This window comes from Dendropsophus ebraccatus, chromosome 4, assembly GCF_027789765.1.
Source record: "Dendropsophus ebraccatus isolate aDenEbr1 chromosome 4, aDenEbr1.pat, whole genome shotgun sequence".
NCBI lineage: Eukaryota > Metazoa > Chordata > Amphibia > Anura > Hylidae > Dendropsophus > Dendropsophus ebraccatus.
This window is the reverse complement of record NC_091457.1, coordinates 38,713,554-38,736,629: the sequence shown is the minus strand read 5'-3', so window position 1 is coordinate 38,736,629 and position 23,076 is coordinate 38,713,554. Positions and strand designations below refer to the sequence as shown.

General features: G+C 45.2%; 1 protein-coding gene across 3 annotated transcripts in view; it reads left to right on the top strand.

Moving 5' to 3' along the window:
- Window positions 1-1,663: 1,663 nt before the first annotated feature.
- Window positions 1,664-23,076, top strand: part of CHID1 (chitinase domain containing 1) — a 313,928-nt gene continuing 292,515 nt past the window's right edge. Inside the window, exons 1-2 of one of the 3 annotated variants that reach the window (XM_069968326.1) lie at window positions 1,664-1,720; window positions 20,567-20,695. In XM_069968326.1, the coding sequence (XP_069824427.1) occupies window positions 20,585-20,695 (111 nt within the window). In that variant the 5' untranslated portion in view covers window positions 1,664-1,720; window positions 20,567-20,584. The other 2 variants (XM_069968325.1, XM_069968324.1) reach the window with 2 other exon arrangements.

Here is a 23,076-nt window from a genome sequence, read left to right as displayed (position 1 = left end):
GCCTCACAGCATTAGCGCCACTTAGCCCCGCCCTTGACGCCCATTGGTTGGCCGATGTAAAGGGGGTGGGGTCTAGACCTTTCGGCCAGCCTGTTCCAATGGCCAGCAAGGGGGCGGGGCCAACTGTGGTGTTGTGGGCGGGGCCCACTTAACAGAATTTGCAGTTGATAAAAGATTACTTTTTACTTGAACAAGCACCATGACGTATGATATAAAATAAGGTATGAAAAACGCAAAATTTACCCTTTAGACCTGTGTAGAGATGTCTGAATACAAAAAGGAGGTGACAGTGTCACTTTAATTAGCGGGCACGGCAATCGGACTGTGCCCGCTACGAGCGGCACCTGATCGACATCCCTAGGCGGCCCAGGACGTACGGGTATGCCCAGGGTCGCCTAGGGGTTAAAAATCTCAAGTCTTCCAGTACTTATCAGCTGTTATATGTCCTGCATGAAGTTGTGTATTCTCTCCAATTTGACACAGTGCTCTCTGCTGCCACCTCTGTCCATGACAGGAACTGTCCAAAGCAGTAGAAAATCCTTATAAAAACCCAGTGGGAGCAGCAGGGAGCACTGTGTAAGACTGAAAAGAAAACACCACATCCTGCTGGACATACAGCAGCTGATATGCACTGGAAGGCTTGAGTTTTGAGGGGACTCGCTGCGGATCCGGCAAGTGTGTTTATACCCTCCAGCTGATTTAAAAACTATTTTGTTCTCCAGTGTACCTTTTTAAGCCCTGGGGTGTGATAATTATTCTTACAATACACCTGTATAGCCACATTTTAGCTCTGTTTGCCTCCATATCTCTCCAATAACTCCGCCTTCCATTTCTCTCCATGCCCCTCTCATCTCCATAGACTTGTGTGGGCAGCCTGTTCCTGATCACTCAGTGTCCTTTTGGAAGGAGATGGAACTGAACAGGGTTTTTTCAAAGTGAATAAGAAATTGTTGGTCAGAAAAGGAGCCTGATAAGATGAGAAAGAGGCTATATTACAGTTTGTTACATTCGATTGTAGCATTGATTTATATTATGGTAAGTGTGTCAGTGCCATGTTGAACTGTGTTTGTTTCCTATGGATGCTAATACAGCTGTGCACCACTTACCCCAACTTGCACACTGGGGGGCACAGGCTGGAGTGATGGGGTGAAGAGCTGACTAGGAGTGGAGGAGGCCAAAATGTAAGTTGTAAGAGGCATTCTGGCTGCATTGAGGATAAAAGAGAGAGGAAAGAAGATAGACACCAGTGATGGGTCTAGCTAGCAGGGCATAGCCACTAGTGAGCACCAGGGCATGTGGTGGTTTATTAGCCAAATTTTTTCTGCCTCTGAAGACAAGCAGTTTAGCAGTTTGGCCCCTATAGCTACCTCCAACTGTTTGAGACACTGGTTAGTCACAATGGCATTATTATGAGTTATTATTAAAGGACAACTCCAGTGCTGAAACAAAAATGAACCAGTTGGTGTCTTCATTTTTTCTTCACTACCTGGTTTGGGCTTTCCCATGATGCACTCTGTCTCCTGTGATGTCTAACTGACTCTGTAAAACTGTTAGAAAACTGTTAGATGGCTTACAGCTTTTTCAGCAAATCAGAGTTGAGCAACCTGAGTCATCTGACAAAGGGAGGCTGGCCTAACAGGGCTTTGACTAGTTTTCCTCTTGATGATGTCATTGTCACAAAATGGCTGCCACAGAACAGCCTGGGGTCAACATTCATTAGGTAAGAATAAGTTTACTTCACCTCCTGGTGGGGAATTGAGTGGGGAAAAGATAGGGAAGGGAGCAGATAGGTGACTGAAGCATATAACAAAGTTATAAAACTTTGCAATGTGTTTCAATTACTGGGGAAAATATTTTCGCCGGAGTATCCCTTTAAAAAAAAAAAAAAAGACTAGGGGAAAGGCAGCCAACTCATGAAACCTTTGCACAGGGCCCAGCAATGTGTCTAATATATGTCTACATTATATTGTCTTCAGGAATGTTACACATATAGATGTAATAAATCTACAGTAAATAAAGACATTGGGTTAATGTACAACCCATCGGGAAACTGTATAACACTATATTTAGACAGTGTATATGTCAGGACTGGCAAGCACAGACAGGACAGAGACAGTGGGCCCTGGATCTGAACCCACCCACTGACCCTACCTACTTGCTTCGGTCGACCCTCAACGGTCGCGGACAACCACGAAGGCGTTAACTATGCTGCGTAAGTGAGACACAGAACAAGACGGACAGACAAACACAATATAGAATAGTAGAACAATCCGGGTCAAACCACATGGGCAAAGCAGTACAAAATCAGTAACACAAGGGATAGTCAAAAGTCAGGCGGAGGTCAGAACACGAGAAAGTCAGGCAAAAGGAATTAGGATGGGGTTCGCAGGAATAGGACAAGGGGAGCTGGGATCAGAATGAACCTAATAGCCAGCGATTAGAGGCTGGCTCTGACTTATTTATACTGGATCAGGAGCCCGGACCAAAGGCTGATTGGTCCGGCCTCCTGAATCCAGACACAATTCAGCTGCAGGCAGCACTGCAGGCTGAGTGGCAGAGCGATCCGTCACTCAGCCTGCATAGAAGCTGCTCAGCTGAGTGCCGGCCGGCAGTCACGTGACCACGGCATCCCTGGTTGTCAGGGACGCCGTCGGGTCTCCGTGACGTCACTCGGCTCCGGCCGCCGACGTCTGAACACAGACGTCGCTGGAGCCCGGAAAGGTAAGTTCCTGACAGTATACACTATCCTGCATGCATCCTCGCCACATTGTTCAGTTTAGCACACAAAGGGTTAGGCTTGGATGCCATGCATCTATACTTAACCCCTTGTGTGCCATAATGTAGGCAGCATCTGCTAAGATGCTGCACACTGTAAGGTGCAGAACGCCTGTTAAAATGATGGGTGTTCTGCTCCTGGCCTTTTTTATGTTTTTCCCTTTTGTTTCTCAGATATCAGTATCCTGAGGATTACGTCGGATTCGCTGGACAACGTCAATGACCAGCATTGTTGTTTTTTTAATTTTTTTCTTTCATAAAATACTTTTCTCTATTGTGTTGTGTTTTTTTTTCTTACATGCTTAGTAGTGGAAGCTGTCAGATAGATGGAATCCATAACTAAGTCGGGGGCTAGTGTTAGCAGGTATAAAATGGTCAACACTAACCCCCCCAATATTACCCCAGTACCCAATGCCACCAGGGGTACTGAGCTGGGTATCAGTATTCCCGCAGCGTCAAATTTGGTGCTCCTGGACTGGGCCGTAGCAGGCTAGTATTATTAGGCTGGGGAGGGCCCAAAAAATGGCCCTTCCCACCCTGGTACTACTAGGCTGCTGCTGTTTGGTTTTTAAACCTGGCTAGTTATGGAAATAGGGGGAACCCTATGCATTTTTTAAAAATAAATTAGAAAAAACTTATAGGGTTCCCCATAATTCCATAACCAAACAGCAGCAGTCTTAGTCGTTATTTATTATAATATACATTAAAGCGCCACTCGCTTTTATGTAAATTATAATAAATAAAAACTAACTTTGACTAGGGGAAGAATGTAACTCACTGATAGCCCCCTATAACATCGGGGAAGTATGTTTCTTACCTTTCTCTTCTGTGCTAGTCCCACACTGTTAGTCGGGGTAAACTCCGCTCCAGAGCACTGTTAGGCGCTCTGCCACATCATCCAGCCCATCCCCTCCATTGATTATCATTAGAAGGGTGGGGCCTAACAGTGTTCTGGAGCGGAGTTGACCCCGACTAACAGTGCGGGACTGACACCAAGAAGGAAGATAAAACACATACCTTCCTCCTCAGTATCCCCGGCGCTATAGGGAGCTATCAGCAGGACAGATTTGTATGACACTGTATAGATTGTAAGCCCTCGCAGGCAGGGTCCTCATCCCCTATGCACTGGTCTGTCATTTTCCTTCATGTAACCTGTTTTATTTTTGTATTGTTTCTGTTTGTTACCCCTATCGCTTGTATAGCACTCTGAAATTAAAGCGTAACTATCATGTTTTTTTTTTATTGCAGAAATCAGTAGTATAAGCGATTTTAAGAAACTCTGTAATAGTTTTTATCAGCCAAAAAAGCCTCCTTCTGTACTCAAGAAGCAATTTCCCAGCCTCCCCCCCTGACTACTTATCTGTGCATTATCAGGCAAACACGTCTTCATTACAGAGAAGCCAGTGAAGACAGGCTCTGCTCTCTCCATTGTAAGCCTATGAAGGGGGGAGGGGCCAAGGGAGATGAGGGAGCAGGAAGAGGTGACATGAAGGTCAGCTGTCTGTAGACTCTCTGGGCACCTAAAACGCTAAATTCAGGTGTCAGAAAGGTCAGTGCTTATCTATGAACTTACTGAGAGAAGATTGCAGGGTGTTGTGCTGTGCAGAAATCCTCCGTGCTCAGTCACTCCTAACAGCCCCTCCCCTCTCCATAGCCACATAATGGAGACAGAAATCCTGCTTCATTTGATGTGAGGGGGGAGGCTGGGAGATTGCTTTTTCAGTCCAGAAGGAAACTCTTTTGGTTTAAAAAACCTATTACAGAGTTTCTTAAAATCGCTTGAACTGTTGATATTTAATGTTTTAAAAAAAATGGCCCTGAAATGACAGTTACGCTTTAAGGCTGGGTTCATACTACGTATATTTGAGGCTGTATTTGGTCCTCATGTCAGGTCCTCATAGCAACCAAAACCAGGAGTGGATTGAAAACCCAGAAAGGATCTGTCCACACAATGTTGTAATTGAGTGGATGGCCGCCATTTAACAGTAAATAACTTCCATTATTTCAATTCAACAGCCGTTGTTTTAAAATAACAGCACATATTTGCCATTAAATGACGGCCATCCACTCAATTACAACATTGTGTGAACAGAGCCTTTCTGTGTTTTCAATCCACTGCTTGTTTTGGTTGCTATACAGCCTCAAACATACAGCCTCAAACATACGTTGTGTGAACATAGCCTAAGGGCGCTTTATAAATAAATAATAATGACACTGTATATACATTACCTATATGCATACCTGTATGACACTGTATACAATACCTACAGTATATCCATACCTGTGTGAAACTGTATACATTACCTATATCCATACCTGTATGACACTGTATACATTACCTATATCCATACCTGTATGACACTGTATACATCACCTATATGTATACCTGTATGACACTGAATACATTACCTATATGTATACCTGTATGACACTGTATACATCACCTATATGCATACCTGTATGACACTGTATATACATTACCTATATGCATAACTGTATGACCAGTGGCGCCGCAATGATGAGGCGACCTGAGTCACCAGCTGTCATCATGGGGGCGGCATTCAGTGGCAGATAATAATATGGGCGGTTTGGGCGGCCGCCCACATTATAATCCGCCACTGATTGTACCATGTACCGGAGACCCCCCGCGCCCGGACAGCATCTGTAATTAGATGCTGGGAGTGGGGGAGACTGTATTCATAAGCGCTGCGCTGTAATGAATCAGCCGCACGGTGCTGTTACTACAGCGCGGCGCTTATGAATACAGTCTCCCCCGCTCCCAGCATCTAATTACAGATGCTGTCCGGGCGCGGGGGTCTCCGGTACCGGCATTCCACGTCCGTGATCCGTCAGGATCACGGAACGTGGGAATGCAGCCTTAGTCCCCCGGCTAATGTGCGGCTGCCGGGGGTGTCCCATCCTGTCCCCGGCAGCACGCGCATCAGAGAGCTCCCCGTGCGCCGGAAGTCACAGCCACAGGCACACGGGGAGCTCTCTGATGCGCGCGCTGCCGGGGACAGGACAGGACACCCCGGGCAGCCGCGCATCAGCCGGGGACCAGACCAGAGAGGCTCGACGGGGGAACGGAGGGTAGGTGAGTTATGTGCTGTTTTTTGTTTTTGTTTTATCTGCTGTGCAGGGGGGGGCATATATAAGGGAGAGGGGAGAGGGGGACCATCTATAAGGGGGGGGGGGAAGAGGGGGACCATCTATAAGGGGGGGAAGAGGGGGACCATCTATAAGGGGGGGAGAGGGAAGAGGGGGACCATCTATAAGGGGGGGAGAGGGGGACCATCTATAAGGGAGGGGGGAGAGGGGGACCATCTATAAGGGAGGGAGAGGGGGACCATCTATAAGGGAGGGGGGAGAGGGGGACCATCTATAAGGGAGGGGGGAGAGGGGGACCATCTATAAGGGGGGGGGGGAGAGGGGGACCATCTATAAGGGGGGGAAGAGGGGGACCATCTATAAGGGGGGGAGAGGGAAGAGGGGGACCATCTATAAGGGGGGGAGAGGGGGACCATCTATAAGGGAGGGGGGAGAGGGGGACCATCTATAAGGGGGGGAGAGGGGGACCATCTATAAGGGAGGGGGGAGAGGGGGACCATCTATAAGGGAGGGGGGAGAGGGGGACCATCTATAAGGGGGGGGGGGAGAGGGGGACCATCTATAAGGGGGGGAAGAGGGGGACCATCTATAAGGGGGGGAGAGGGAAGAGGGGGACCATCTATAAGGGGGGGAGAGGGAAGAGGGGGACCATCTATAAGGGAGGGGGGAGAGGGGGACCATCTATAAGGGAGGGGGAGAGGGGGACCATCTATAAGGGAGGGGGGGAGAGGGGGACCATCTATAAGGGAGGGGGGAGAGGGGGACCATCTATAAGGGGGGGGGGAGAGGGGGACCATCTATAAGGGGGGGGGGGGGAGAGGGAGACCATCTATAAGGGAGAGGGGACCATCTATAAGGGAGGGGGGAGAGGGGGACCATCTATAAGGGAGGGGGGAGAGGGGGACCATCTATAAGGGAGGGGGGAGAGGGGGACCATCTATAAGGGGGGGGGGGAGAGGGGGACCATCTATAAGGGGGGGGGGGAGAGGGGGACCATCTATAAGGGAGGGGGGAGAGGGGGACCATCTATAAGGGAGGGGGAGAGGGGGACCATCTATAAGGGGGGGGGGGGAGAGGGAGACCATCTATAAGGGAGAGGGGACCATCTATAAGGGAGGGGGGAGAGGGGGACCATCTATAAGGGAGGGGGGAGAGGGGGACCATCTATAAGGGAGGGGGGAGAGGGGGACCATCTATAAGGGGGGGGGAGAGGGGGACCATCTATAAGGGGGGGGGAGAGGGGGACCATCTATAAGGGAGGGGGGAGAGGGGGACCATCTATAAGGGAGGGGGGAGAGGGGGACCATCTATAAGGGGGGGGGAGAGGGGGACCATCTATAAGGGAGGGGGGAGAGGGGGACCATCTATAAGGGAGGGGGGAGAGGGGGACCATCTATAAGGGAGGGGGGAGAGGGGGACCATCTATAAGGGGGGGGGGGGAGAGGGGGACCATCTATAAGGGGGGGGGGAGAGGGAGACCATTTATAAGGGAGAGGGGACCATCTATAAGGGGGGAAGAGGGGGACCATCTCCTAAAAGATCAGCACCCTCCTCTCCTGACATCCTCTGTGCTGCTGGGACTTCTCCTATAGGATTAGCACCCTCCTCTCCTGACATCCTCTGTGCTGCTGGGACCTCTCCTATAGGATTAGCACCCTCCTCTCCTGACATCCTCTGTGCTGCTGGGACCTCTCCTATAGGATTAGCACCCTCCTCTCCTGACCTCCTCTGTGCTGCTGTGACCTCCCCTATAAGATCAGCCCCTCCTCTCCTGACATCCTCTGTGCAAGGGACCAAACATTATGTTTGTTGGGGACAACAGCGGGGGGGGGGGGGGGGGGGGGGGGGGAGGGGGGGCAGTAGTGGATTATAATGTGGGCGGATTGACGGGGGGGGGCATCATCCTATAGTTCGCCTCGGGCAGCAGAGAGGCTAGAATCACCCCTGTGTATGACACTGTACACATTACCTATATCCATACCTGTATGACACTGTATATACAATACCTATATGCATACCTGTATGACACTGTATACATTACCTATATCCATACCTGTATGACACTGTACACATTACCTATATCCATACCTGTATGACACTGTATACATCACCTATATGTATACCTGTATGACACTGTACACATTACCTATATGTATACCTGTATGACACTGTATACAATACCTATATGCATACCTGTGTGACACTGTATACATTACCTATATGTATACCTGTATGATACTGTATACAATACCTATATGCATACCTGTGTGACACTGTATACATTACCTATGTGCATACCTGTATGACACTGTATACATTACCTATATGCATATCTGTATGACACTATACATTACCTATATGTATACCTGTATGACACTGTATACATTACCTATATGCATATCTGTATGACACTATACATTACCTATATGCATACCTGTATGACACTATACATTACCTATATGCATACCTGTATGACACTGTACACAATACCTATATGCATACCTGTATGTCACTGTATACATTACCTATATGTATACCTGTATGACACTGTATACATTACCTATATGTATACCTGTATGACACTGTATACATTACCTATATGCATACCTGTATGTCACTGTATATACATTACCTATATGCATACCTGTATGTCACTGTATACATTACCTATATGCATACCTGTATGACACTGTATATACATTACCTACATGCATATCTGTATGACACTGTACACATTACCTATATGCATATCTGTATGTCACTGTATACATTACCTATATGTATACCTGTATGACACTGTATACAATACCTATATGCATATCTGTATGACACTATACATTACCTATATGCATACCTGTATGACACTGTACACATTACCTATATGCATACCTGTATGACACTGTATACATCACCTATATGCATACCTGTATGACACTGTACACATTACCTATATGCATACCTGTATGACACTGTATACATTACCTATATGTATACCTGTATGATACTGTATACAATACCTATATGCATATCTGTATGACACTATACATTACCTACATGCATATCTGTATGACACTGTACACATTACCTATATCCATACCTGTATGACACTGTATACATCACCTATATGTATACCTGTATGACACTGTATACATTACCTATATGCATACCTGTATGTCACTGTATACATTACCTATATGCATACCTGTATGTCACTGTATATACATTACCTATATGCATACCTGTATGTCACTGTATATACATTACCTATATGCATACCTGTATGTCACTGTATACATTACCTATATGTATACCTGTATGTCACTGTATATACATCACCTATATCCATACCTGTATGACACTGTATATACATTACCTACATGCATATCTGTATGACACTGTACACATTACCTATATGCATACCTGTATGTCACTGTATACATTACCTATATGTATACCTGTGTGACACTGTATAGATTAATTATAGGCCAATTACATCTTTATTCTGGACACTAGATATCTTTCCTATAACTTACCAGACAACAAAAGTTCATATTTAATGACAGCAAGCAGAGATTATGAAAACTTCAAAAAGCTGAAGTGGAGTGCCCCTTTAAGGGAATGTTGTGCTTACCTAGTAAATACAATTCGGTAGCATCAATGTAATGATATAGGCAATTATAATGCAGCCTGTAGCACAGTACAGGGAATAGCGCACATTATTATAACACAGTTATCAGAATCCATATTCACCGGTACTAAAGAGCAACAACTCCCGGGAATAGCTGTAATGTCAAAGAACCCATTAATTGTAAGAGCATCATAAGACATGACAGACGCGCCGTGCAGCCAATCAGAACCCGCTTAGACACTGGGTCCGCCCCTCTTCATTATGTGCCTTGTTTTTTTTTCTTCTGTAAAACTTTATTAGAAGCGGACAGTGACGTCTCCAGTGAGTATCACGGAAGCTGTGCTGTGTGTGACACATGGCAAGTTGTGGTTTGTGTTTGCAGCGACCCCTCTGCTGTCCGCAGTGACTGACATTCTGCACCAGTGTAAGACTTTACCTGCAGCCAGTATCTCATGCATTAGTATAGTGGGACAGGCAGGCTGCCAGTGTGCAGGCATTACAGGCAGCTGATGGACATGATAACAATGACAGCTCTATGAGACACGCCTGGGAAAGGCTTCACATAGATGGGGGACATTCAGTTGTGTTACAGTGTAGCTGTCCTCAGTCATATACTGTGTTTTGGTGAGGGACAGACTGCATATAGATGTACAGGAAGAGGATACGAGAGTCTGTCAGGGTCCTAGCTGCCCCATAGGGAAGGAAAGCCTTGTAGAGGTAGTGGACATTCAATAGTTAAATGGTGGTTGGTTCTGTGGCAGCTGATGGGGCGAGAGTAGTATCACCTCCTGAGCACCTGCAGTAGAGTGCAAGCTCCTGTGTCTGCACACAGCTAGTATCACCATAATAAAGGTGGCGCTCTGATGCCAGCCCTGTTACTGCCACATGACAATGTAGAATAATGGTGTTTATCTGACAGCTTTTTGAAGCCAAAGCCAGGAACACACTATAAACAGAGAACAGGTCATAAAGGAAAGACTGAGATCTCTCCTCTTTTCAAATCCATTCTTGGCTTTGGCTTCAAAAATCTGTCAGATAAATCTGTGTAAACGCACGATAAGGGTATGTGCACACTACGGAATCCACGCGGATAACTTCCAGCAGATTGCTATCAGTTGTCATGAGTTTATTCTATTATCAGTTTTTTTCCTCTATTCTATATCAATTTGAATAATCTATACATAAAGCAATGCAAAAAGGGGCACTACTATAGGATCAACACACGGGGGCCAATCTATTATAAGGCCCAGTTCACACTAGGCAAAGACGGCGGAATTCCGCTTAAATACAACTTCTATTCTGCTATTCTGCCAGAGCAGAAGAGAAATTTCTAGAAGAAAACTTTCCTCTTCAATTTCTCGCTGAATACTTGCCTATTTTTCAGTGTGAATGGGAGGCACACAAGTCCGCTCCTGACGCTTTCCGCTCAAAGAAATGACGTCAATTCTTTGAGCGGAGAGGGGAGGAAGCGGACGTGCGCGCGCCTTCCCATTCACTCACTGCAGGATACTGAGCGCGGCGGAATTCCGCCATTTTTGCTCAGTGTGAATGGGGTTTAAGGGGACAACAGGGAGCCCTCTACTGTAGACGGATAGTGCTAAATTGCCTCCTCTTCTTTCCTTTTGGGTGTTCTGGATGATAATGGATATGTCTGTACATGTACATGGCGATGTCTCCGGCTGTCCATAGACTTTAATGAATTAGGGCTCCGGATCACCGTAAAGGCCATATATGAGATCGCTGCAAGATACCTTCTGACGTACGGCCCATCCGGCAGCACTATTAACATGCTGGATGCTTTGAACTGTCAGTTCAAAGATGTGTTTCCTTTCGGAAAACCCAGCCTAAGGCCCCGTTCACATAGAGCAAGAACGGCGGAATTGAATGCCGCCAGCATCCTTGTCATAATGTGAGTCTTTGGGAGGCTCACGCGCCTGCTCTCTCGGCGCTGAAGAATGAAGTTCATTCTTCAGCACGGAGAGAGTTTGATAAATCTCCCCCATAGTGTTTTGCACAATTTGCGGTAGAACTGCTCTATTTGTTCCATCTATTTGATGTAATTGTGTCAAAAATAGCGCTATTTCACCGCGATTGCGAAATTTGCTGCAAAATTTGCTCGCAGCCCGCCCAGCCCCCCGCTCATCTGCAGCCCGGCCCCACGGTCAACCACAGCCCCCTGCGACGCCCCGATCGCCACCTCCGCCGCCCCAATTGCCACCCCCGCCGCCGCTCCTATCACAACCCCCCTGCCGCCGCCGATCCCATCGCCCCCACCGCCCCGGCCACAAGCATACTTTACCTGCTCCGCGTAGCAGGTCTTCGAAATCCCCGACTCCCCTCTTCAGTGCATTGATTGGCTGAAGAGGTGAGCCGGGAATTTCAAACGGCTCCTCTTCAGCCAATCAGTGCTGCCGTGCATTGATTGGCTGAAGAGGGGAGCCGGGAATTTCAAATGGCTCCTCTTCAGCCAATCAGTGCTGAAGAGGAGCACTGATTGGCTGAAGAAGAGCCGTTTGAAATTCCCGGCTCCCCTCTTCAGCCAATCAATGCACTGAAGAGGGGAGTCGGGGATTTCGAAGTCCTGCTACGTGGAGCAGGTAACGTATGCTCGGGGCGGGGGTGGCGATCGGAGGGACGGCAGCAGTGGGGGTCAATCAGAGCGGCGGCGGGGGGGCGATTGAGCCGGCGCAGGGGGCTGCGGATGAGCGGGGGGCCTCGCGGCGGGCGGCCAGACTGTTTACACGAAATGATTGGCAAATTTTTAGCGAACGACATTTAAGAACATGTTAAAAGATCAAAATGAACGATATATCGATCGTTCGCCGCGTTTACACGTACGATTATCGTTTGAATTCGATTGTTATCGCAAAAATTCGCCCGATAATCGTTCCGTGTAAACGTAGCATCATGGTGCATTTACACAGACAGATTTATCTTATTTTTTAAGCAAAAACCAGGAACAGACTATAAGCAGGGAACGGGTCATAAAGAAAAGACTGAGATTTCTCTTCTTTTGAAATCCATTCCTGGCTTTGGCTTCCAAAATCTGTTAGATAAATCTGCCTGTGTAAACGCACCATCAGTCTCAGGGTATGTTCACACACATTTGCATTTAATGGCTTTGAATAATTACTGCAATGAAACTATGGATTTACATTGCATTTTCATTGCGTTACTACATGTGTGAACACAGCCTGTGAGTAAAAGAGGCAAAATGTCTGAGCTGAGACAGCACTGCGGATTCTGCTTGAAATTCTGCCTGTCCTATTGCTTCAATGGGATTTCTCTGCTTAATGAATTAACATGTAAATTATTTGAGCAGAGAGCAGGGGCGCATGAGAAATCCCATTGAAGCAATAGGACAGGTAGAACGACAAGCGGAATCCGCTTCTTTTACTCAGTGTGCATGGGCCCTAACAGATAACTAGCTAATAAAGCTTCCCCAGTAATTGCAGCCGGTACTTGGACTCACCACTACTTAAAGCGGCATCTTAATGGTGCGTTAACATGGAACAATTATCGTTTGAATTTTCGCAATAATGATCGCATTTGAGCGATAATCGGCTTGTGTAAACACAGCGAGCGATGACGCGACGAGCGAGAAATCGTTTATTTTGATCTTTCAACATATTCTCAAATCGTTAATGGTCGTTCGCTAAAAATTCGCAGATCGCTTCATGTAAACAGTCTTTCACCGATTCACTCTGTGTGTGAGATGGGCTTGAGCGATCGCAATAACGATTTTTCTAACGAATTTTCAAATGATTTTTCAAACGATTTATTCGTCTAAACACTGCTTGTTATAAAAACCAAATCATTGCTTCAAAATCGTTTAACGATCGATTGGGCGAATTATCGATTCGTGTAAACGGACCATTAGGTAATTAAACGTGTATAGCTGCTGCAACCACCGTAAGAACCTTAGAACTCCCTCCATGGTGCACAGCTAGTTGTTTCTTTCCATTTCAGGGGGCAGGGCTAGAGCTGGGCGTTTTGCAAGTAGTGCACACAGGGCTTCCTTTCTCTTACTTGTTGGGTCAGTCACAGCACATCCTATTTCCTATGCCATGATATAGTGCTGGAGATGGACTGAACAGTTTGGCACTGTGCCAGCGAGGAAGAGGTTAAACTAACTGCTGCAATGAGAGGGAAGCCTTGGTATCCTTGGTATTAGGGATGGTCCGACCTGCCGAGGTCGTATGAACCTGAACTCTCGGCAATGATTCCCGCTGTCTTCCACCTCCGTGGAGAGGGTGGATACAGCCGGAGGACCGCCTGGAAAACTGGGATACAGCCGATGGTTATGGCTGTATCCCAGTTTTCCAGGCGGTCCTCCGGCTGTATCCACCCGCTGCACGGAGCGGGCAGACAGTGGGAATCATTGCCGAGAGTTCAGGTTCGTACGAACCCGAACCTCGGCAGTTCGGACCATCCCTACTTGGTTTACAGTGAGACACCCAGTGGCCAAGGCTTTAGGGCTTTCCTCTGCGGTAAGGAGTCATTTCTGAAAAATAAATTGATGCATACACGTTACGGATCATGCAGGCTTTCACATGAAGGGAAGTTGTAATGATCTTGCCCATATATATGAGCAGGAAGGCCACAGACACAAGGAAGTGCAGACTGGCAGGGACACACGCAAAATTATTAATAAAGATGCTACAAAATGATATAAGATTTTTATATACTGACCACAGATGAAAAAGCATTAGCCTAAAATGATCCAACTCTATTAAGAGGTCAGAAAATTTGTCACATCTCTGGTTCTCAGTGTGCTATATGTCAGCTTAGGGCTGGTTTAGATTTCTGTATTCTGCTGTAAATTATAGTGTGTCAGACTGCACTCTCTCAGGAAAGTGATGTCACAAATGTTTGTGCAAAATCCCAAGTGGTCCTAAGAGAATGTCATAGAGTGACAGAATCAGATTCCTAGCCCCCTCCGTGTTTTATATTTTGTATTACATAGATGTGGTCGGGATAAATAACCTTGGACAGAGGAATATTGGCTGCCTAAAAGGGGTTGTCTGGCATTAGATATTTTTTAATGTACCGTTGTTGTTATAGAAAACAAAAAAGCGCCTATGCTTATCTGTCCGCACTCCCCTGGTGTCTCCTGCAATGCATGCAGTGTCGTCCACTGATCACAGCTGCTTCTGTAGAGTAGAAATGAGTAGAACTCATTTCAAGATTGACAGCCCGCTCAACCTATCACTGACTGAGATGGGACAACGCAGTCCGTGATTGGTTGAGCAGGCTGTGATTCCAGAGGTTAATTAGTCTCGGAAGCAGAGACAGCTACGATCAGTGGGGGACACAAAAGACACCGCAGGAGGACATCGGGGGAATGTGCAATGGTAAGTAGACTCATAGGAGGACACATTTAGGCTCCTTTTTGTTTTATATAGAACAGCAGCAGTATATTAATAGTTGTCTAACGCCCAACAACTTCTTTAAATGGTCAACATTGTGTCAGTCGATTTCTAAATCCCATCATGACAAAAGTGACAAAAGCAAGTTTTCAATATACATTCATTATTTTTGTTGTTGTTATCATGCTGTAAAAAAAAAGCTGAACTTACCAGAAATCCAGGTCCAGTCTCCTGAAGGCAGATTTTCTCACTTGTGCTGGTTGAAAAAAACAGAGTAAACCCAGGAATTCTGGCCAGTACAGAGAGTCACGGCTCAATGTGTCCATCAATCACATGACTACCTTCTCTCTGTGAGTGCTCAGATGACCTGGGATAAACAGGACTTTCTGTTTTCTTACTGTTTCCTTACTGTTTTTTGAGGGTGAAAAAGTCAGGAAGTGCCGTGTTCTCCATGATAACTAAAAAAAATACTGAATGTATATCGTAGACTTGCTTTATATCACATCTACTGTTGATTTAGATTTTTAAAGTTTAGATAAAATGTTGTTTTAAAAAAAAATGATTTCTAAAAAACAATCATATACACGGCGCTGTACTTAGAAAAAAGCCCACTGTTATGCTGCTATAGTGTAGCAAGGGATTCTGTGGTCCCTTCTAATAGTTAAAATACGCCAAAAATATGTGTGTACACTTAAAGCGCTACAGTGTGTGCTTAAATGATGTAAAAGAAGTTTCCTGAGAGATACTGTGCTGTAAAAATATTAACATAATATATCTTATGTTTAGTTCGTGAGTAAATAATACTCAGTAACTATTGTAACAATGGTCCGTTCAAGCAGATTAAGTATCCTTAGTAATATATAGCTATACTGCTGAATACCTGGTAGTTTTGTGATGTGGTATAGTATCCTCGATTCTTCTGTATCTTTTCAGTAGTTGTAGGTGTTGAGGTGTCGGGTTGGGAACGGGCCCCGGCCGGTGGCTCCACTACTACCAACTCTCGGCGAGTGGTGAGTAATCCAAAGGTTTTCCACAGAGTAGCAGTGACGTCACTGTAGTAGTTGCCGTAGTTCATGCAGGTCAAACATCTAACATGTTTCAGCGATCAGCGGTCGCCCTCATCAGAGCTAATTTTGGCCTTGGTGCAGCAGTTACTGAGTATTATTTACTCACAAACTAAACATAAGATATATTATGTTAATATTTTTACAGCACAGTATCTCTCAGGAAACTTCTTTTCTATCATTTAAGCATACACTGTAGGGCTTTACATGTACGCACATATTTTTGGCAGATTTTGAAAGTTATACCGACAGTGACACTTTAAGCTCAGTCTATCTGTAGTAACAGACAGACAAGGGCAGAGCACAGGACATTGAGAAACTTAGCCACTGCTATGTGCAGGAGAGGGAATGTGGGCAATTTAACTGCAATTTGTAAGTCTGTTTACATCCTCTGGGAAGTCCCTAAAAGGTAAATCTCGACTTCCCTCTCATGTTAGCTCTCCTTTTCTCTTTGCAGCCTGCAAACCCTATGCATCCTTATTCTTAGTAATTTAGCCTATGCTATCTCCCTCCTTCTATAGCCTCTTCACAAATAAATAATAGGGAGGGAGATGGGGAACCTTTGCCCTCCAGCTGCTGCAGAACTACAATTCACATTGTAGCCAAAGTTTCTTTGGCTGTCCCGGCATGACAGGATTTGTAGTTTTGGCAACAGCTAGAGGGCCGAAGGTTCCCCATTCCTGCTATAGGCTTCGTTCCCACTGAGCAAAACTAGCGGAATTCCACGGCGGAATTTCGTTAGCCTCCTTTTCATAATGGGAGTCTATGGGAGGCGCGCGCTCCTGCTCTGTCCGCGCTGAAGAATGAACATGTTCATTCTTCAGCGCGGACAGAGCAGGAGCGCGCGCCTCCCATAGACTCCCATTATGAGAGGGAGGCTAACGGCATTCCGCCGTGGAATCCTGCTAGTTTTGCTCAGTGGGAACGAAGCCATAGAGTGTCCTATACAAAGGAAGTCTGTTAAATATAACAAAGCCATGCAGGTTTTAAAAAAATCTTTAAAATGACAGTATTAAAGGGGTTGGATGAAAGGATGAAGAGAAATACTTTACCTTGCTTAGTGCTCCAGTCCTTCCCCATGTAGTGGGCTATACCTTTTAAGATGAGATTTGGGCAAAAAGAGTTTTGAGAACAAGGTTACATACCACTTTTTCTCCTCCCAGATGACCCCTTTAAGACATTGGGGGAGATTTATCAAACATGGTGTAAAGTGAAACTCAGTTGCCCCTAGCAACCAATCATTCCAGCTTTCATTCTTTACAGACTCTTTGGAAAATAAAAGGTGGAATCTGATTGGTTGCTAGGGGCAACTGAGACAGTTTTACTTTGCACCATGTTTGATAAATCTACCCCATTGTGTTTTGCTGCAGTTTTGCCAAAAAGCAATGTGTTAAAAAAACAACCTAAGGATAGGTTTAGATGCAGCAACTTTTCATTTCTCGTTTCACATTGAAAAGCTATAACAAATGACTGCATAATGCAAGTAACTGAGGGTAAAAAAAAATGACACACAGATATTAGAGTATGCCGTGTATTCAGATCCCCCATGTGTCTGGGACGTGAAGCAGATCTTACCCTTTGGAATATGGAAGTCCACAACAAAATAGTCATCAATGCAAATTTAGCAACGGATCATTTGGCTGTGTCTCAGTACTGCTCACCTCTGAGAGTTTGCCTCGCATATATCCAATCTAGGATATCCTCTGTGGGCCAAATTCATCAGCGCAATCTCTCTCCTGCTGTGAGGGTTTGTCACAATGTATCAGTGTAGGCAAAATAGATTAACCTGGAATCCAGGCAGTTCAGCTTGCAGAGAGAATGACATAGACCTGATGCAATTATATCCACCTTTCAGCTGTAAGAAGTATTAGGCCGAGTTCACATTTGTGTTGTTATTTCCATTTTTCAGTTCTGTCATAGAAGCAGCAAAATTAGGAGTGACAGATCTGTCGCACCAACCAAACTTTTTACTTTTATTGGATTCTGACGCAATGTCTGTCCTTTTGATAGGAAGAATAGCGAAGAGACTGTGAACAAAGATGTGAACTAAGTCTAAGATGTAAAACCATACACTAGATGTAAACAATAAGGGACCCATTCACTCATGGCAAGAAAATTGCAGAACTAATCATTACACAATTGATAAAGTTGTATTCTCATCATACTGAATCATCACAGAAATTGTGTATTCCAACAAATATAATCAATCATCATCAGTGGTTTGCAGCTCATTGCCATATAAAGCGTTACGCTGATTTGCAATAACATTTTATGTGTCATCAAACATTTTACAAGTTACTGATCACATCAGGTCTCACTTCAGCGATCCCAAGTTAGGGTGTGTTCAGACTAGGGAATCTGGGTGGATCCGTTGCTCGCCCGCATCTCCCCCCCTGCCATAGACTCCATTTTGTGGTCAGGCAAATCCCACCGTCGGCTGAAAGAATTGATGTGTCGTGACGTGACTGTGGAATCCGCCTAACCATAGAATGGAGTCTATGGCACAGGCGGAGTTGCGAGCGATGGAGTCTGCAGTGGGTGATCCACCCACATTCCCTAGTCTGAACGCCCCCATACAGCTTGAGGGAGTGCACAGCAGTCTTTTCATTACTGTTTATGAAATGAACAAGTTTGGGATGTTCTGCCGGCCAGTGAGTGGAATGCATTCCCCCCGCCGGCTGTATTTCCCAATCGTATTGGGTTTCAGGAATGAGACCCACTGTGATCAAACTGCAATTGTCAGAACTCACCGCATATACTCTCTCCAGCGGACATATAATAAAAACCTGTTCTAAAGTTTTGTTTGTTTTTTTAAATAAAAAAATGAGGATCTTAGCAAACCATTTAATTAAATAGCATGTACCAACTCACCACGTTAAGGTGAACCCCAGAGAGTTGGACCCTATACTAGCTAATGGCCTCTCTCTGTCTATCGGCTCTCTCTAACACTATGACCTCTCTCTTTCTCAAACTTAATCTCTCAAAAACTGAACTTCTTGTATTCCCTCCTTTTAACCAACCTAAACCAGACATCTCACTCTCAGTATGTGGTACTAGCATCACTCCTGTGCATCAAGCTCAATGTATGGGAATTATGCCAGACTCTGATCTATCCTTCACTCCCTATATTAAAGCTCTTGCACACTTCTGTCATCTACATCTCAAAAACATCTCCAGAATCCCCCCATTTCTCACCACTGACACAGCTCATACTCTTAGAGTCGCCCTGATCCGTTCCCGTCTTGACTACTGTAACTCCCTACTAATCGGTCTTCCTGTCTCTAAGCTCTTCCCTCTCCAGTCTATCCTGAACGCAGCAGCCAGACTCATCCTTTGCTCCAGCCGTTACACTGGCGTCTCCCCTCTGTGCCAGTTCAAACTCCTTACCCTCACCCGTAAAGCTCTCCACAACTCTGCCCCTCCATACATCTCCTCCCTCATCTCCACCTACCATCCTCCCCGTGCTCTGCGTTCCGCTAATGACCTTACACTAACATCTTCCATAATCAGAACCTCACACTTCCGCCTCCAAGACTTCTCTCGTGCTGCACCAGTTCTTTGGAATGCCCTAACCTAAGACCTTAGACTTATATCCAACACTCACAGTTTCAAGAGTGCCCTGAAGACTCATCTCATCTGCTAAAGGGGGCCCAAATATAGTCACTAGCTGTCTGGGCTTGGGCCAATAAAGTGAATGGACCCCCTGCTGTGAGTACCAGTATTTGTTTGCAGCCTTTTTTTTTTTACAGGATACTGACGTGATGTTGTGTTGACTGAAACTAATATATTTTTTAAGAAAGGCATCCAGACCCCTCATGAATGGGTCATTTAATGGGTCGGTCAAAACAACATCATGTGGCAGAGTCTCGCTGCTCTTACGGTAAAGAATCCGTGTCTGTGCTTGCGGTCTTTCCTTGTAGAGGATGCCCCCTTGTCAGAGTTACAGACCTAAGTATAAAAATATCGCTAGATAGATCTCTGTACTGTCCATTCCTATATTTGTGCATTATTTGTTTCCTCTAAGTCATCTTTTCTCCATATTTAATAATTCTAACTTTCATAACCTGTCTTTGGTCTGTAATTCATTCCTTAGAGGGTGCGTTCACACGTACAGGATCCGCAGCAGATTTGATGCTGTGTTCAGTTATATAGCTACACTGATATCAAATCTGATTCGAATCCCGTACGTGTGAACCCACCCTTACTCACCTTGGTCGCCCTTCTCTGCACCTGCTCCAGTTTAGCCATGTCCTTTTATGCAGGTGCCCAGAATTGTTAACAATATACCATGTGTGGTCTGACCAGTGATTTGTATAGACTACGCTATACTTGTATACTTTGTATAGACTACTTGTATATGTAGAATGTGCCTTACTGTTTCCTTTCAGCCAGTAGATGAGTTCATAGGTTGTTGAGGAACAGGAATTGTAGATCAGATCTGTGCGCATTTGCTGTCCTATTGCTGAATATAGAAACAGACGCTGCTGCTTGTAGCACTGAATGGGCTGGATGGTCAGACATTGCCTCCAGCACTGTGCCAGGCTCCCTCCCACACACCAATAGCAAAAATCAGGGCTCTGCTTTGTATCTGCTGTGTCACTGTCCTCCTATTCTTATTGCAGTGAGTCAGGTCTGAAACAATGAAGCTGCTGAAAGCTCTGCTCCTGGTGACACTTACTTACCACTTGGTCGCTGCCACTTTGTCAAAGACAGACTCCAAGAAAACTGCCGCCAAGTCACTTGACACAAAGGTAAGATTCAGATACCATAGATCCTTCCAAAATGACAGCACTGAGGTTGTACAATCAATACCAAAGAATGAACAGAAGTTGGCAATGGTTGAATATCGACCTCTTCACTTGAAGTATGGCTAACGATGAGCCGTATTTCACCAAAATAGCTTTTACTTATTGAGGAATAGACTTAACATGACCTATATTATAAAGTTAAGGTTCCCCTACATCTTAGACTTTAATTGGCCATACTTGCCACCAATCTAAAGGCCCTATTCCACCAACAGATCTGATGACAGATTATCTGCCAAAGATTTGAAGCCAAACCCAGGAACAGACTATAATCAGAGATCAGGTCATAAAGGAAAGACTGGATTTCTCCTCTTTTCAAATCCACTCCTGGGTTTGGCTTCAAATCTTTGGCAGATAATCTGTCGTCAGATCTGTTGGTGGAATAGGGCCTTAAGGTGTATAGGGCTCTCCTGAATGACTAACAATAGGTGATGCCGGTGATAATAGGGTAGGGCGGGATGGAACATCACCGCCCGACTCATTTGTTTAGGGAGAGATAAGTGCAGTCAGAGCACTCTGGTTGCGGCTTACACCACCCCTCCCCACAGAGAACACAGGAACTCTCAGCTGTGCCATATCTTGTGTATGGGGAGGACGAGCTGTGGGCAGGAAAGTTAACTGATGGCCGTCGGTTATTGAAATTGTATGGGAACCTTTAAGCAGCAGATCCTTTGAAGAGGTTGTCCGTGCAGGGCTCGTATGTTAATGAGTCTGTAAGGACAATATCAACAAGGTGTACTTACCCCACTGGCTCCCCCATGACTGCAGATTTCACAACCATTCAGTCCCCGCTACATCACTTTTCTTTTTAGTTCCTGTGTCGTGCTGTGCGGACAAAAATTCCCTCTCAGCCTATCACTGTATTCAGCGGGGAGTTCTTGGCTGTACGGCATGACAGAGGAAGGAGGAAAAAGACTGGGGACTGGACGCCTCTTTTCCTCTTTATTGTACTGTCTGTAACTGTTCAAAATCTGTGAACTCACTGAAACACCAGGTCAGTCTTAGGCTTTAAAGCTTTTGAAGCTTCTTCAGAGAGCTGTGTGATGGAATGAACCTAGAACGGCATTGAACCACCTGTATTATAGTGTAAATGCCAAAGGGTACAACAATGTATAATGAAAACCAATCCAAACAGGAGGGCAGCGCCATGTTACTCGCATCAGGGTAGAAGGGAATGCTTCTTGCCAGGATTTTATTTAATGGAGTCTAACCACTAAAAATGGATAAGATTCTTTGGAACCCTTTTCTTCCTTTTACATCCCTAGAGATACATGTTTGGGGGAGCACCATGCCTACCAAGCTCAGTCATGACAAACATGTAGTGAGTAGTCTTGTACTGAAAATCCCAGTTCAGTTGTGTAAACGGACTTTCAATGCTTTTTTATTTATTAGGCACCAGATCCGTGCCTGTCAGTCCAGCGCTTTATGTGAATTACAGGATTATTTTATTGCCTTTAAAATACCTTGTTCATCTGTAGGGGCCTTCACACATATAAGTGCCAATGAAGCTGTAATTTCTTCCTTATTGCAGTGCCCCAGATCGCCGTTATGTGGCTGGACTTAAAGGGGTTGTCCAGCAAAAATCTTTTTCTTTTAAATCAACCGGTGTCAGAAAGTTATGTAGATTTGTAATTTACTTCTATTTAAAAATCTCAAATCTTCCCATACTTATTAGCTACTATAAGTCATTCAGAAAATGTTGTTTTATTTTCAGTCTGACACAGTGCTCTCTGCTGACATCTCTGACCGAGACAGGTCTCGGTTTTCTTTTAATCCCCATAGAAAACCTCTCCTGCTCTGGACAGTTCCTGTCTCGGCCAGATATGTCAGCAGAGAGCACTGTGTCAGACTGAAAATAAAACAACATAGCAGCTAATAAGTAGGGGAAGACTTTAGATTTCTAAATAGAAGTAAATTTCAAATCTATATAACTTTCTGACACCAGTTGATTTGAAAGAAAAAGATTTTTGCTGGACAACCCCTTCAAGATGGCCAGTTTATACCCGTTATGTTTTAGAACGTGTTTTGTAATGTTTGCAGAAAGAAGGAGGGGTTATGCAAATTAGGTCAATTTTAAACATCTACGTTCAGGACCTGAGAACACAGACTGAGGGGGAGATTTATCAAACATGGTGTAAAGTGAAACTGGCTCAGTTGCCCCTAGCAACCAATCAGATTCCACCTTTCATTTTCCAAAGAGTCTGTGAGTAATGAAAAGGGGAATCTGATTGGTTGCTAGGGGCAACTGAGCCAGTTTCACTTTACACCATGTTTGATAAATCTCCCCCTTTGAATGTGATAACTTAGAATTGTCTGGACCCTACTGT